Source organism: Ursus americanus, chromosome 21, assembly GCF_024610735.1.
Source record: "Ursus americanus isolate L20-20 chromosome 21, mUrsAme1.1.p, whole genome shotgun sequence".
Classification (NCBI taxonomy): domain Eukaryota; kingdom Metazoa; phylum Chordata; class Mammalia; order Carnivora; family Ursidae; genus Ursus; species Ursus americanus.
In genome coordinates this window covers 55536102-55550260 of record NC_142147.1, presented here as the reverse complement: position 1 = coordinate 55550260, position 14159 = coordinate 55536102, and the positions used below count along the sequence as shown (strand labels likewise).

The 14159-nt window shown below is 52.0% G+C and overlaps 1 protein-coding gene across 4 annotated transcripts; it reads left to right on the top strand.

The window, feature by feature from the left end:
• Positions 1-5213: 5213 nt before the first annotated feature.
• Positions 5214-11893, top strand: LOC123786960 (leukocyte immunoglobulin-like receptor subfamily A member 6). Of its 4 annotated transcripts, XM_087871017.1 has the most exons (9): positions 5226-5936; positions 6030-6287; positions 6446-6481; positions 6666-6950; positions 7097-7399; positions 7626-7922; positions 8115-8417; positions 11124-11174; positions 11318-11893. In XM_087871017.1, the coding sequence occupies exons 2-9, from the start codon at positions 6170-6172 to the stop codon at positions 11452-11454; spliced, it is 1530 nt and encodes a 509-aa protein (XP_087727143.1). In that variant the 5' UTR covers positions 5226-5936; positions 6030-6169; the 3' UTR covers positions 11455-11893. The 4 variants fall into 4 exon arrangements, with proteins under 4 accessions (XP_087727145.1, XP_087727146.1, XP_087727143.1 ...); XM_087871019.1 differs by lacking the exon at positions 11318-11893 and having other exon boundaries at positions 5214-5936; positions 11124-11182; XM_087871021.1 differs by lacking the exon at positions 6030-6287.
• Positions 11894-14159: the final 2266 nt, after the last annotated feature.

Sequence of the window (14159 nt, the reverse complement as noted above, 5' to 3'; positions counted from 1 at the left end):
TCTGCCAAATAAATAAAATCTTTAAAAAAAAAAAAAAAGGATTCAAAATAGGTTCGTGTGAGTTTCGGACCGCGTCCTGTCCTTCCCCATGAATCCGAACTGGGATGGAGGTCATCACTAACGACGTGCGGGCTACTTCAGAGTTAGGGTTCCACCCCATTAGGCAGTACTCTGGGGATCCCACAGGTCGTGGTTTCAGGTCCTATAAGTAGGGGCGGGGAGACAAGACGGCAGAGGAGTAGGGGACCCTATTTCAGCCGGTCCCCTGCCTCGAGCTGGAAATCTACCAGACCATCTGAACACCCGCGAAATCAGCCTGAGACATACGTCTGGATCTCTACGAACATCTCCGGCGCCGGGTCTCAAGGTAGGAAGCGGGAGCCGAGAGTCCGCGGGCAGATATGAGAAGATACACGGAACCGGGAGGGAGCCTCTGTGAACTTCCTCCGGGAAGGCAGAAGCCACCCGTGCTGGGGAGCGGGCGGTGGCGCAGACCGGTAGCAGCGGGAAGGGTCTTTAGGGCGGCCCCCCAGACTGAGACCTGGAGCTCGGGGGCGCACGTGTGAACCGGGGGCGGCTGATGGTTTTAGAAGCACAAAGGGCAGGGACTTGCCAGCTGTGGGACAGAGGACTGGGAGAGCGGTTATGGGGCGCACAACCCGGGACCCTGTGGGGTTTTAGCAGCACCGACAGAAACGGAGTCAGTGTGGCCGGGAGAGCTGAGGGAAGAGCAGACTGCGATCCTCTGTTCTGAGACAGAGGCTAGGATACGGTCACTTCGGCTCAGATCCTGTAAGTTGGGTGCCTGGCCTCATCCTGGTCCCCAATGACGGGGAACTGGAGAAAGTGCATGAGGAAGACGTGGCTCTGCTTTCCTGTAGAATTTCTGCATTGAAAGTCCTTGCATATGACATCCCGGTCTCTGACCCTGTTACCCCATCATGAGAGTCAGAAAGAAACAAAGAAACTAGAAAACAGCCAGAAAACAGCTGATCAAATGGCAATGGCAAGTCTGCACATATCAATAACCACTTTCAATGCAAGAACAACTTTGGTTGATACTCAGGGTCTAGGGAAAACCGAGGCTTGCTCCATCCCACGTGAGGTGGAAGTGACCAATGTAAACGGATTATCAGAACACACGGGGTCCCTGAATGGATAAAAAGCAACATCCACCATTACGCGGCCTACAACAGACTCACTTGAGCTTGAGGACGCGGGTCTGGCGGGACGGACGGGAGGCGCAGTGGAGTGAAAACACACCTTATAAACCCTGTGTGAATTTCAGGTGTACAGGTGTGGACTGGTAGATACCGCAAGGTGATTACTGCCATGTCTTTAACGCCTCCCTCACATTATATAATTACCATTTTTTTGTGTGTGGGGGGAGAACGTCAAAGATCTATTCTCTAAGCAACTTTCTAGGATTTAGTACAGTAGTATTAACTGTAGTCATGACACGGTGCGTTACATGTCCAGAACGTACCCATCTTATAACCGGAAGTGGTAGTCTTTGACCACCATCTCCCCACTTCTCTCTCCCACCCCGGCCCCTGCTCATCACCTCTCTACTTTTCTTTGTTTCTGCTCCTACGAGTTTGACTTTTGTAGATTCCATACATAATTAAATTGTGAGGTATTTGTCTTTCTCTGTCTAATTTATTTCATTTAGTGTAATGGCCTCAAGGTCCAGCTTTGCTGTTGCAAATGGCAGGACTTCCTTCTTTCTCATGACTGAATAATACACGTATACATACCACACGTTCTTTATCCGTTCGCCCATTGTTGGCCATTGATGGGTATGGTTGTTTCCGTATCTCGGCTGTTGTGAACAATACTGCACTGAAGCTGGGAGGGTAGACGGCTCTTGAAGATCCTGTTTCCTTTCTTTTGGACACATACTCAGAAGGAGACTGATGGAACATTCAGCAGTTCTACTGTTAATTTTTTGATGGAACTCCATACCGTTTTTCCATCATGGTGCCCCCAGTTTATATTCTCACCAACAGTGTATGGGATGTTCTTTTCCCCACATGTGTTAAGATACCCTACATTCTCTTAGCTTCCTTTTGACTTTCCAGACTTCTTGTTTGATGAAGATTTATGTGTTTTCCAAACAAACAAAGATAAAAAAGAGAGAAACAAACAACTAAAAATCCCCAGACTCTTAAATATAGAGAGATTGGTGGTTGCCACAGGGCACACCCGCGAAGGGGATGAAGAGCTCACTTACTGTGATGAACACTGAGTGATGGATGGAATTGTTGAGCCCTTGTATTGTACGCCTGACGCTAATACAACACTGTGTTAATCATACTTCAATTTTTAAAAATTAATTTAAATTAAAAAAATAAATAGCTGAAAAAAGATTTGTTTTTTACAATTACACTAACGAGTTTGAAAGTTATACATCGTGTTTCTAATTTTACGTAGCTACCTGCATGGTTATTCTAGGAATTGTCATTTATAATTTTGAACAATTTTTGAGAGAGACGGAGTGCAGGGTTGTGGTGCAGGGGGAGAGGGAGAGAGAGAATCTCAAGTCGACTCCTCACTGAGTATGGAGCCCATAGCAGGGCTGGATCCCAGGACCCTGAGATCATGACCTGAGCTGAAATCTTGAGTCGGTGGCTTAACTGACTGAGCCACCCAGATGCCCCAATTCTGAATTTTTAATTTTTATTTTTAATTTTTAAATCCGCCCTCCCCTCCAGTAAGAAGAGGACACAATTACACATTAGCTGAGCTCTTACTACTTACTTTTTTCTTTTTTTCAAAAGCTCTATCTGTCTGTCTCTGTCACCCACATGTTTCAAATATTTGGATTCAGCTAATAGTTTGATTCAGCTTCCTTAAGCATTTATGCATATGTGTAAGTAGGACAAAAATGTAACTTTCCAAAGCAAACTTTTTTGCCGTTTCTTCTCACTACCTAATTTTCATTAGGGATTATCTGCTTTTCTAACTGAATTTCACCATGCAGTGAAATTTCACCTCACCTTTCATTGAGATGAGGGCAATAAAATAGCTAAGAATTTGCAGCTCTAGAAATAGCTCGTTTTCATTCTTTTTTTCAAAACCATATCTCAGGAGTGTCTTATATTCTGTTCTAAACACCAGAACAAACTAGCCTAACAATATATTTTTTAAATGAGCACTGGGTGTGCTATGCAACTGGTAAATAACCGAGCTCTACAACTGGAACGAACGATGTACTATATGCTGGTAAGTTGAATTTCAGTTTTAAAAATGACATTCTGGGGGCGCCTGGGTAGCGCAGTCGTTAAGCGTCTGCCTTCGGCTCAGGGCGTGATCCCGGCGTTGTGGGATCGAGTCCCACATCGGGCTCCTCCACTATGAGCCTGCTTCTTCCTCTCCCACTCCCCCGCTGTATTCCCTCTCTCGCTGGCTGTCTCTCTCTGTCACATAAATAAATTAAAAATCTTAAAAAAAAAATAAAAATAAAAAAATAAAAATGACATTCTATTAGTAAAAAGAAGTTTTCAAAATAGACATTACACTTGTGAACTTTTTAAATTACATGAAGTTTGGAAAGGACTGGATAATACAGAAGAGTTTGGAAGTCGTTGCTAAGATTTCCTCTGGCAGATACAGTTGTCTCTCTTTATCTAGATATTTCTTCACATTTTCTCATTCCAAGGAAAGGACAAGACCCAACTGCTTGGAAGGAAAACGCATCTGGTGGTTGAAGATCTAACCCACAGCCCCTCCCTGTCTGTCTTGAAGGCACAATCTGACACGGTACTTGAACCAGGGGACCGGAGCCCCCCCAGGGCAGACATGGTGCCTGGTCCCCCAGAGCATATAGAAATCTGTCTCTGCTGGTGTTTTCACGTTTGCCCTCACTACTTACCTGGATCGGTGTACAATTCTCTCCCAACAATGAATTCCTTGGGGCCATTTTCCAGTATCTTCTGACACCTGTTTTTGCCTCTAGGCGAGCATGTCATTTTATGGACGATATTTGCATTTTCCCCAGGAAGTATTTCCGGGACGTTTCTGTGGACCCCGGCCAGCCCTCACCGCGCACTGTTCCATCGAGGTGAAATTCACAAAGCATAACATTCACCATGTTTAAATGTATGATTCAATGTAGAAACTTGAAATCTAATTTACCCTGGATTTCTGCAGTTTACTCTGAAGTATCAAGATATGGGTTTGTTTGTTTGCTTTTTGAGTACCTTGTTTTATTAGGTTTGGCAGAGACCGCCCAGTAGTCTTCCAAAGTGTCATGGTCTTTCTTCATCTCTGGAAAACACTCACCTACTTACCTCTTGGGCCGCTGGCAGACAGTATTATCAGGTCTTCCTGACACAGTGCATGTGACCTAAGTCTCCTCATTCTACTCTGATGTACCTGAAATGTCCTTTTCTGGTCTCACTACTCCACATCCTGGAAAATTTCCTCAATGTCCCGTCCCAGCTTTCCTGTTTAACTTTTCACCTGTGTCTTTTCCTTGACGGAATAACTGCTCTGAAGGTGCTCATTCTGTTCGAGTTTTCGCCATTAGGATTTCTGATTCCTAACGGTTCCCTCTTCTTCTGCAGTGTAAATCATATCCTTGTCTCAAAGATTCAGGTTGCTCCATGATCTCGCAGATGTTTAAACACAGGCTTCATTTAAGAGAAGTCTCAGTCTTCCTAGCGCTGTATCTTCACGCACGCGGTGAGAGCATTCTTGATGAGGGTTACCGTTGTCTTTTGTAGCACTTTTTCTTGTTGTTAGGATGCCTTCTTGGGGTGACCCCTTTGCAAGGCTGAATTGCCACGCGCCTTATTTTCCAGACAGATTTCCTCCTCTAGCTGTGCTAGGAGTCAGGCACGGTGATGTGGGCATACCTGCAGTGCTTTCTGCCCAACGGCACCCACTTCCCCTCGTGTGAGAGTATGACTCCAGTCCTGGGAGAGGAAGCTACTTCTGGGGGCTAAGGGAGCCAGTCCCAAAGCCCTTCTTGTCTCTCGTGAGGAGGCAGCCCGACCTTCTCTTAGAGCCCGCATCCGTCTCCAGGGAGAGGACCCTGGGGAACCCTCTGTGACCACACCGGTGGAAACATCCTCCCTACGAGCCCTCCCAGGTCCCAGGCACCAGTGGGGACTCAGCTTAGTTCTCTGTTCTCTGCTGCAGTTCCACCCCATCTGGAAATCCATTTCCGTTTACTTGCCCGTGTCTGTGGCTGCATATTTCCGACGTACTGTGAGCGGCAGTCCTGGTATTCCGAGCAGACAAGGTCTCCAGTGGGTGCACGGAGCAGCCACCTGACGGCAGAGTCTGGCCCCAGGACCCCGTCACCGCAACAGGACCCCCGGCCCATGCTCCTCTCACCTGCTCTGGAAACTCACAGCTCCCCATCCCTCCCGTGACCCCGACACCAAATCCCCACAATCACTCTGGGGGGTGAGTTCAGGACCACATGCAGCAGGTGGGAACTGAGGCTCAGAGCAAGGACATTACTGCCCAAGGTCATGGGGGCAGTGGACGATCCGGGAATAGGTCAATGACGATCCACTTTCCTTCAGAATCAGAGCTCTGGCCCAAATACACGTGCCATAATGCTTGCACACAGGATCCCCCCAGATGGGAAGGTCAGCTCTGTCACAGGAACAAGGGGCATCAAGGAGCCAGGAGGACACACTGGCGTGTTCCCAGGAAAGGGGGGAGGGGAGGCGGACAATATCAGAGCAAAAAGAGAAGTTCATGCAGGTTGTGATAGAAAGAAAGCCCACACTCCAGGGCCAGAGGGGAGCTGTGTTTCCTTCCCTATTTGCCCGTATTTCTTCTCTGTGCTCATTGCAAGGGTGACCTTGACATGAGCCATTCAGAGACATCACACGTGTGTCTGTGCTGACATGAGCTCCCCACACAGCAGGAACCCGCGTCCCCTGCAGCATTTCCAGGATCCTGGCACCCTGTCCATGGTAAGGACCCCAGGGATGTGCTGAGGATGCAGGAGACCCCATGGGAGAGGCTCCGGGATGGAAGGACATACCCTGGTCTCCTCCTCTGGACAGGGCGTCTCAGGAAGCCTCGGGGTCCACTTGCTGCAGCGTCACGGACACCAGAGCCAGGCTAGGTCCTTGGGGAGGGGCTGTTCCCCTTCCTGTGTGGCAGCTGACGTGACAACCCCGTGACAGGGAGAACCGGCTTCTGCATGGCCCTACCTTGTTTGTCTTCCTGTCCTGTGGGCACCGAGGTCCCTCCCTCTGCACAATCAGGGCCAGAGGAAGGAGACGCCATGACCTCCACCCTCACAGCCCTGCTCTATCTCGGTGAGATCTGAGGAGGGGAGGGGACACCCTAGTCTGGGTGGGACCCGCCCCACAGCCAGGCCCTGGTCTGTCAGAGGCCCCAGACTCAGGAGGCTTATGGGGGAAGAGGGGTTCTGATCAGGATTCGGGGCAAAGCTCTCACGGGGACTCTCTTCCAGGGCTGAGTGTGGGCCCCAGGACCCGAGTGCATGCAGGTGAGTTTGTCCCCAGGGTCCCAGTCCCACCTCCTCATGGGGCACAGGAGCCACCCACCAGGCAGTGGGGGACAGAGATCAGCACTTCTGGGTTGACGGGGGGGGGGGAACGTCTGGGGCTTTGGGCAGAACTGGGACCTGGGGGTGGAGAAGGTCTTGTGACCCAGCCTCTGTTTCCTTCCAGGAACCCTCCCCAAACCCACCATCAGGGCTGAGCCAGGCACTTCAATCCCATGGTGGACCCCTGTGACCATCTGGTGTCAGGGGAGCCTGGAGGCCCAGGAGTACCGCCTGCATAAAGGGGGACACCCAGGGCCCTGGGACACACAGAAGCCACTGGAGTCCACGGACAAGGTCAACTTCTCCTTCATACACATGACAGAGGATTATGCAGGACGATATCACTGTGACTATCTCAGTCCCACTAACTGGTCGGAGCCCAGTGACCCTCTGGAGCTGGTGATGACAGGTGCAAGCCCACTCAGGGTCCCAGCCCCAGGCTCCGTCTTCAGGAAAAGGGTCTGGTCTCAGGGTGTCTCCCTCTCACAGCTGAGCCCTGGGATCATGTGGGGGGATCTGAGCCCCATTTAACACCGCCCCTTCCTCCTCTCCTAGGATTCCATAGCAAACCCAGCCTCTCAGCCCTGCCCAGCCCTGTCGTGGCCTCAGGAGGGAACGTGACCCTCCAGTGTGCCTCATGGTTAGGATTCGACAGGTTTGTCCTGATGAAGGAAGGAGAACGCCAGCCCTCCTCGACCCTGGACTCCCAGCGAGCCCCCAGTGAGCAATTTCAGGCTCTGTTCCCTGTGGGCCCCATGACTCCCAGCCTCAGGTGGACGTTCAGATGCCACGGTTATTACAACAATGCCCCCCAGGTGTGGTCCTACCCCAGTGACCCCCTGGAGCTGCTGGTCTCAGGTGAGGGAGTCTGACTGTTGCCCCATCCGTGTTTTGAGGCACCAGACAGATTACGAGGGCTCTGCTCCCAGGGGAGCCCCAGATGAGAGGGTGGGGTGAGGGGACCATGGGGGATCAGAGGTCACAGACACAGAGGGTGAGGGACAGTGAGACGCGGGGGTCAGGATGGGAGAAGGCAGGTTTGGGGAGAATCAGCCCCTGAGATCCATGGCTGATCTTCTCCCAGGTGTGTCGAGGAAGCCCTCCCTCCTGACCCAGAAGGGCCCTGTCGTGACCTCTGGACAAAACCTGACCCTCCAGTGTCGCTCTGATGTCCGCTACGACAGATTCGTTCTGTCCAAGGACGGGGCACGTGACCCTCCCTGGCGCCTTGGCCGGCAGCCCCAGGCTGGGCTCTCTGGGGCAGACTTCGCCCTGGGCCCTGTGAGACCCTCCCACGGGGGCTGGTACACGTGCTATGGTGGACACAGCCTCTCCTCCGAGTGGTCGGCCCCCAGTGACCCCCTGGATATCCTGGTCGCAGGTGAGGAGGGCCCACGATTCAGCCAGGGGAGCCCAGGTGGTGGTGGTGGGACCAGGGGTGTGGGGTCCCAGGGAGGGAGGAGACAGAGAGAGACAGGGGATGGGGAAGGGGATGGGGACAGACTCCGAGGACAGACAGACTCAGTTCAGAACAAGGGCCGCACAGCCCCTCACCTGCCCTTCCTCTCTCTAGGACAGCTCCCCTACACACCCTCCCTCTCCGTGCAGCCGGGACCCTCGGTGACCTCAGGAGAGAATGTGACCCTGCGGTGTCAGTCACTGAGCCATGTGGACACCTTCCATCTGTCCAAGGAGGGGGCAGCCGGTTCCCCGCTGCGTCTTAGATCAAAGTCCCTAGCTGGGCAGCACCAGGCTGAGTTCTCCGTGCATCCTGTGACCTCAGCCCACGGGGGGACCTACAGGTGCTACGGCTCCTCCAGCACCTTCCCCCACCTGCTGTCACAGCCCAGTGACCCCCTGGAGCTGCGGGTCTCAGGTGAGAGGCCCCCGACCCTGACTCTTCAGGGCTCTGCCAGCTCTGGACGCACGTCTCAGGAAAGCCAGACACAGTAATAAATGGGGGGTCACGGGGGCTCCAAGGAGAAGGATCCAGCCCAGGAGAGGTTGGAAGGATCCACAGTCTCCCCCGGGGTCCCATTCCTGCAGTCTCAGCAGAGGGAAGGGGTAGGGGCTGCAGGAGGGGTGGGTGGGAGAGGACGATGGTGAGCAGACAGAGGCCTCCCGCTCACCTCCTGCCGCCTCCGAATCACAGTCTGATCCGGGGTGTCGGCCCCACGGGACAGTCTCCTGGAGAGAAGACTCTGCCTGTGGGCACCGCTCCGCCGCCCCCTGTGCTCACCTAGTGGCCTCCACGGCCCTCGGTGCCCACCTGAGACCGGCGAGGCCCAGCCCGGCTCGCGGGAGTCCCAGGGATGCCTCACCGCGGGTCCGAGCACAGTGATGACCGCTCTGCACTGCGGCAGACGCTTGTCCAAGGTCCCTGTGCCTGCTCCTGCAGACAGGCTGAGAAGGGCCCGCAGGCGACAGGGATGCCACACTCAGAAGCAGGTCCTCTCCCCTGGGGCGTCGCTTAGATGAGATGCTCACCTGCCTGGAGGGGAACAGCCTTGGCCGCTGTCGCATGTCAGCACATTCTCAACGCGTCTCGTTTAGTTACGTACGTGCCGCGTAAAGTGCAGGGATTCATCGCTCACACGACCTTCAAGGCCCTTGAACTTTATTCGTACAAGTGGCGTCAGTTCGCAGCCTGTTTTAACAACCGCTCAGCGGCCTTACCGCGGCTCCGTCAGTCTGAACGCTGGTTGAGGCGCCTAAGGCAGCGCCGGCTGGGGGCGCTCACGGGCTGGGACCCGCCGCGCTCTCCCTTTCCGCGGGGCTCCGCGCTGCGCACGTCACCGTCGCCTGGACACACGGAAATCTCCCTTCTTGCGGCTCCCATGCACTGCGGCGATTCTCACTCCGAAGGACGGAGGAGGATGTCCTGAGGCCTCACGTCAGGGCAACAGCTTGATTTACACCCAAACTTCATTTTAAAGCAAGCTCATGAAAACCACTTTTTATATCGAATGCGCTGTTGACCTACGCATTTCAGCCCATTTTCCTGCTTCATTAGGGTTTTATTGGAAGCGTGATCTTTTCCTGAAAGATGTACATCTTCTGAACAACTAACTTTTCTCTTTGATTTTTAACCGCATGAGGTTCTCTACAAAGGCTCCCTGGTTTCACACATTTGGGGGTTCACCCAACTGCATAATGTTCACTGTGCACTGGCATTTTCTACATTGTAGAAGCTAATATTACTTAGACTGTTTGTATGAGTCTTTATAATGAGGACTGGTCCATATTTTGTTCTTCCTTTTTTCTTTTATTTCACTCCTGCTTTTCATATGAAAACTAGGGAAGCAGTGTCCGTGACGTCCTAGTTCGCGTGCTCACCCCATATTAGAGTCCCACTGACTTTCACTGGTCCTGGGGGTTTGAAATCCGCACGTATGGACTTCCTCAGGTCTGGCTGTGATATAGTGGGGACAGTGGCTGTCTTTTTAGTGCAAATAAAACGATTAATTATCCTTACTTGAAACCTCACCAGATTTCTAGGGTTTGTCCCAAACAGTGAGATGATGATGGAGACTCCCCCTCCTGACCTGCCTCCAGTTCCCTTAAGCCTGAGTCCAGACCCTCCTGCCCCCAGCCTGCCCCACACGCCACAGACTCGACTGCACTCCTGTGAGGAACAGACAGACCGCGCCTCTCTCTGCCTCTCTCTCTCTCTATACAGTAAGATGTAGATATCCCCACATATACACCTGATTACATATGTACGTATTTACATGATATTGGCAATTATAGAAATAAACATGGCTATATATGTCCATACATATACCCTATGAGTCTGTCTACAGCCATTCGTCCTCATGCCCGTAATCTTCCTCCCGTAGACTTTCACGAGTCTGTAACTGGTCTTCCCGCCTAGGTCCACACAGCAAGCAAGGACTAACAGTGTTCATAGGACCCAGTGACTGAACATCACCTTTGGGACATACATGTTAGTATGTAGATGTGTGGTTATCGATCTATCATCATCTATCTATCACTGTCGGTATTTGTAATTAAATGAAGAATGATTAATGAACATATCCAAGGATAAATATTCTAGGTCCTGATGAGAATGCAGACCCAGAAGGAAGGGAGCTGGCTGACACGGAGCGAAGGGGACCTGCCCCAGACGTTGGCCACTCTGAGCTCTGACAGTCAGCAGACCCTGACACCAGCCCCTCGTCCACGGATGCTGCTGGGTCCTGAGCTACGGAACAGTTGGGAATTCTGATCTGCAGGGACATGAGCACATTGGGTCTCGTGTCCCAGACGGAACAGAGAACATACGAGGACATGATGATGTCTGTGTCGGGAGGCCATTTTTCTCTGCCACCCTGACCTCCTGGGGCACAGCCAGAATCTATCCAGTGTGACCTGGTAGCAAAGTCTGAAATCAAGGAAAACAAGGCGGCTGAAGGAATGCAGTGAGGAGAGCCGAGGAGATCCCTGTAGCGCAGAGAAGGGCTAGTTCAGGAACTGTACGAAAACTACATAGTGACAGGTCGAGGGATCTAGAACACGGAGCAGAAGACAGGCTGGACGGGGGTCTCTAGCTCCTCACCTTCTGCTTCCATTTTCCCCGCAGGAACAGCTGACACCGTGAGCCCACCCCAAAACAAGTCAGCCCCCGGCAGTGGTAAGTAGGAGAAAGTCTCAGAGATGGGGCTGGCGTGGACGGGCTGTCCTGACAGGCGGAGGCAGTGCTCTGGGTGGACACCCAGGATCCGGGCTGATTTGGGTCCACACTGACCTCTGCAACCCCTCTGTCCTCCTTCTCAGCCTCTGATCCCAGAGATTACACGGTGGAGAATGTCATCCGCATGGGCGTGGCTGCCTTCATCCTGGTGGTCCTCGGGATTCTGCTACTGGAGGCTCGGCACAGCCAGACAAGGACCCCGGAGGCAGCCAGCAGCTAAACCCAAGGGGGAGCGAACCCGCCGTTCCCTGTGGCAGAGCTCTGGACATGGATCTCATGTGCCCAGGGGGCTCTGGAAGAACGCCTGCGGCTCATGCTAGCTGATCTGTCTGCCGAGAACACCGAGGGGGAAACAGGTGCCACGATATGTCTGGGCTTCTCCCTGCCCAGGACTCGTCCCCCGTGAGCTATGATGCTTTCCCTCCCGCCATTGTTGGATATCCCTGACTGACCCCCGTCTTTCCTCGTCCCTGTGACTTGAGGGTTCGTCCCACCCAGCAGGGTTGGGTTCCTACCTTCCTACAGCAACAGGGACTTTCGTGGGATATATTTTCCTTTGCTTTCCATTCCTCCCTTCCTTGATGTGCCCTACTGACCTCCAGCCTTTCAGCCCAAAACACAGAATCTGTTTTCACAAGTAAATAAATGGGTGAAAATCAGGTCCGTTGTGGAACAGATGAATCCAAAACCTTTCCCTAAACTCTCTCTGCACTCACAGAGCGCTTCTCTGCTCATGCGATGACACCTGGTAGAGTTTTCCAGAAATACCACCAGTTTGAGCTCAGGGGTGTCTGAAGTGAAGCCTGCTGCTGAGCTGCTACACGGGCTCCAAGAAATACATGTTTGTTTTTTTTTTTAAAGAGTTGTGATTCGTGGCATTTGCCCATTTGTTTGGTGTAAACACCCCCATCATGGCCAACGTCAGGGACCCGTGTGAACGCTCCGTGTGTCCAAGTGGGAGTCATGGATACAACGTCTTTCACACATGAGTGTGACCGAGCTGTGGGCTCACCTCACTGCTGACCCCGACGGGCACGTGTGGCTCATTCTAGTTTAAAAGGTCCTGGTATTTTCCACCCAGTGTCATGCCACAGTTTCAGGGAAATCGTGACGCCCAAATCCCACTGCATCCACAGGAGAGACAAGAGAACACAAGGGCAGAATGGATTGTTGGAGAAAATACTGTGCACTTAGAATCCCAGCTCGTTACTGGTCAGAGAGTAACTTCCTGCAGACAATCCGGGGAGTAGATCCGAACCACCTGGTGAGAGAAGGGACACAGGTATGGCCCATGAGTCCACACCCTCGAAGAAACCGTGTGCATATGCACGGTGACAGCTGCAGGAGAATATAGACACGGGGTTCTCTCCGTATAGACAGAGCCATACAAATAAAATTACAACTGATGACTGCTCGTGTGATGTGTACGGAATGGAATCTCTTATGGCCAAAAAAGGACCGATTAAAACACTAAGCAGTCATAGAAATCACTTGGAACTAACGTGAAAAAATCAAGGGACATTTCAAGCACTTTGTGTGTAGGGTTATTCCATTATATACACAAGGGCAAAAAAGAAGCACGTGTTATCGAAGGAGGCGAGGTGATACTTAAGCCTACAAATAAAGGAAGGGACACAATCCCATGGCATCCCTCGGGTGGTAAAGCACAGGGTCAAGGTGTGGGGTTATTTCGGGATAAAACCGACGTCTGCAGCACTGGTGGTGTTCGCACGGACGCTCGACTGTCCGCTCAGGGTCCACGATTGTTCCTGGTAAAGAGCACGTTTCTGTAAACTAGTCTACTCTGCAGACATGTTAGTGAGGTGGGCCTGAGGCGGGACGGAGCGGCCGGAGTCGACTAGACCCTGAGCATCATCCAAAGTCACCCTGGATCTGACGCAGCATCTGTCTCCCAGTGACGGCCCTGAGGTTCCTCAAACCGGGATCGCCATCTCCCCGCGGAGCCTCACCTGAGTCCGATCAACGAGCCACCTGCCAGGTGAGAAGCTGGGTCTGAGCAGACACTTCAGTGTCACCGGGTGTGTGATTAGGAAATAAAAACTGGCTCGATTGAGTCAGGACCTGGCATTCCCCACAATCTGAAGCAGGATGGAGATGGTCGGTGCAGACCTGGGGCCGCTTCGGAGACGGGGCACGGCCATCTCTGGTTGTGGTTGTCCACATCGATCACCTGGGGCCATGACGGCCAGAAATCTTAGTCCGCCATCCTGCTATCTGTCCGTATGTCTGCGGTTTCAAATCTGACAGTGTCCAGCTTCTCGTGTGATGCACTTTGATCTTCCCCTTTTCTTCACGTCTCATAAACCTAAACCAAGGTCGTAAGTCTTACACTTTTGCTTCCATATTTTTGTCCATGTTCCTTCGAAGGAAACTGGGGTCTTCACTCAGGGGCTCTTGTCTGGAAACACTAACAGAAATCATGATTTGCAAAACAGTCTCGTTACAAAGAGCAGAGCAGATCCACAGAATGTGCATTGCACTGTCCCCAGTGAGCGTGTTCTCACACCCGTGGCTGACGGTCCTGCTCTGCTCACTCCCGTGGGCGGTGTGAGCTTCATGTGATAATTCCATATACAGCATTTGGCATACCAGGTGACACCAAAGTTTGCCTTCAATTATTGCATTTGTTTTAAATATTCACTCTTTTAAGTTTATGTACAGTCTGCTTTCCATGTACGATAACAGCTAATATAAGCTTCATAGAACTCTCTGACTACAACAGTCCTTTGCTTTAATATTCCATTAACACTGGAAGAGGTGGTCACTTCTTCTGATGTGAAGACACCAAAATAAAGCTACAAGAAACAGGAGGAATCAGGGAAATATGACGCTACCAAAGGAAAAATCACATCTGCATCAGCTGACCCTGAAAACAATGGAGATGGGTGAACTGCTCCTCGATTC

Excerpts from the sequence above, each read along its gene's own strand:
- LOC123786960 (XM_087871017.1), top strand. The coding sequence starts at position 6,170 with ATGGCCCTACCTTGTTTGTCTTCCTGTCCTGTGGGCACCGAGGTCCCT. Across the intron at positions 7,923-8,114 it reads CCTGGATATCCTGGTCGCAG|GACAGCTCCCCTACACACCC; the intron begins GTGAGGAGGGCC and ends TCCTCTCTCTAG. Across the intron at positions 8,418-11,123 it reads CCTGGAGCTGCGGGTCTCAG|GAACAGCTGACACCGTGAGC; the intron begins GTGAGAGGCCCC and ends TTTTCCCCGCAG.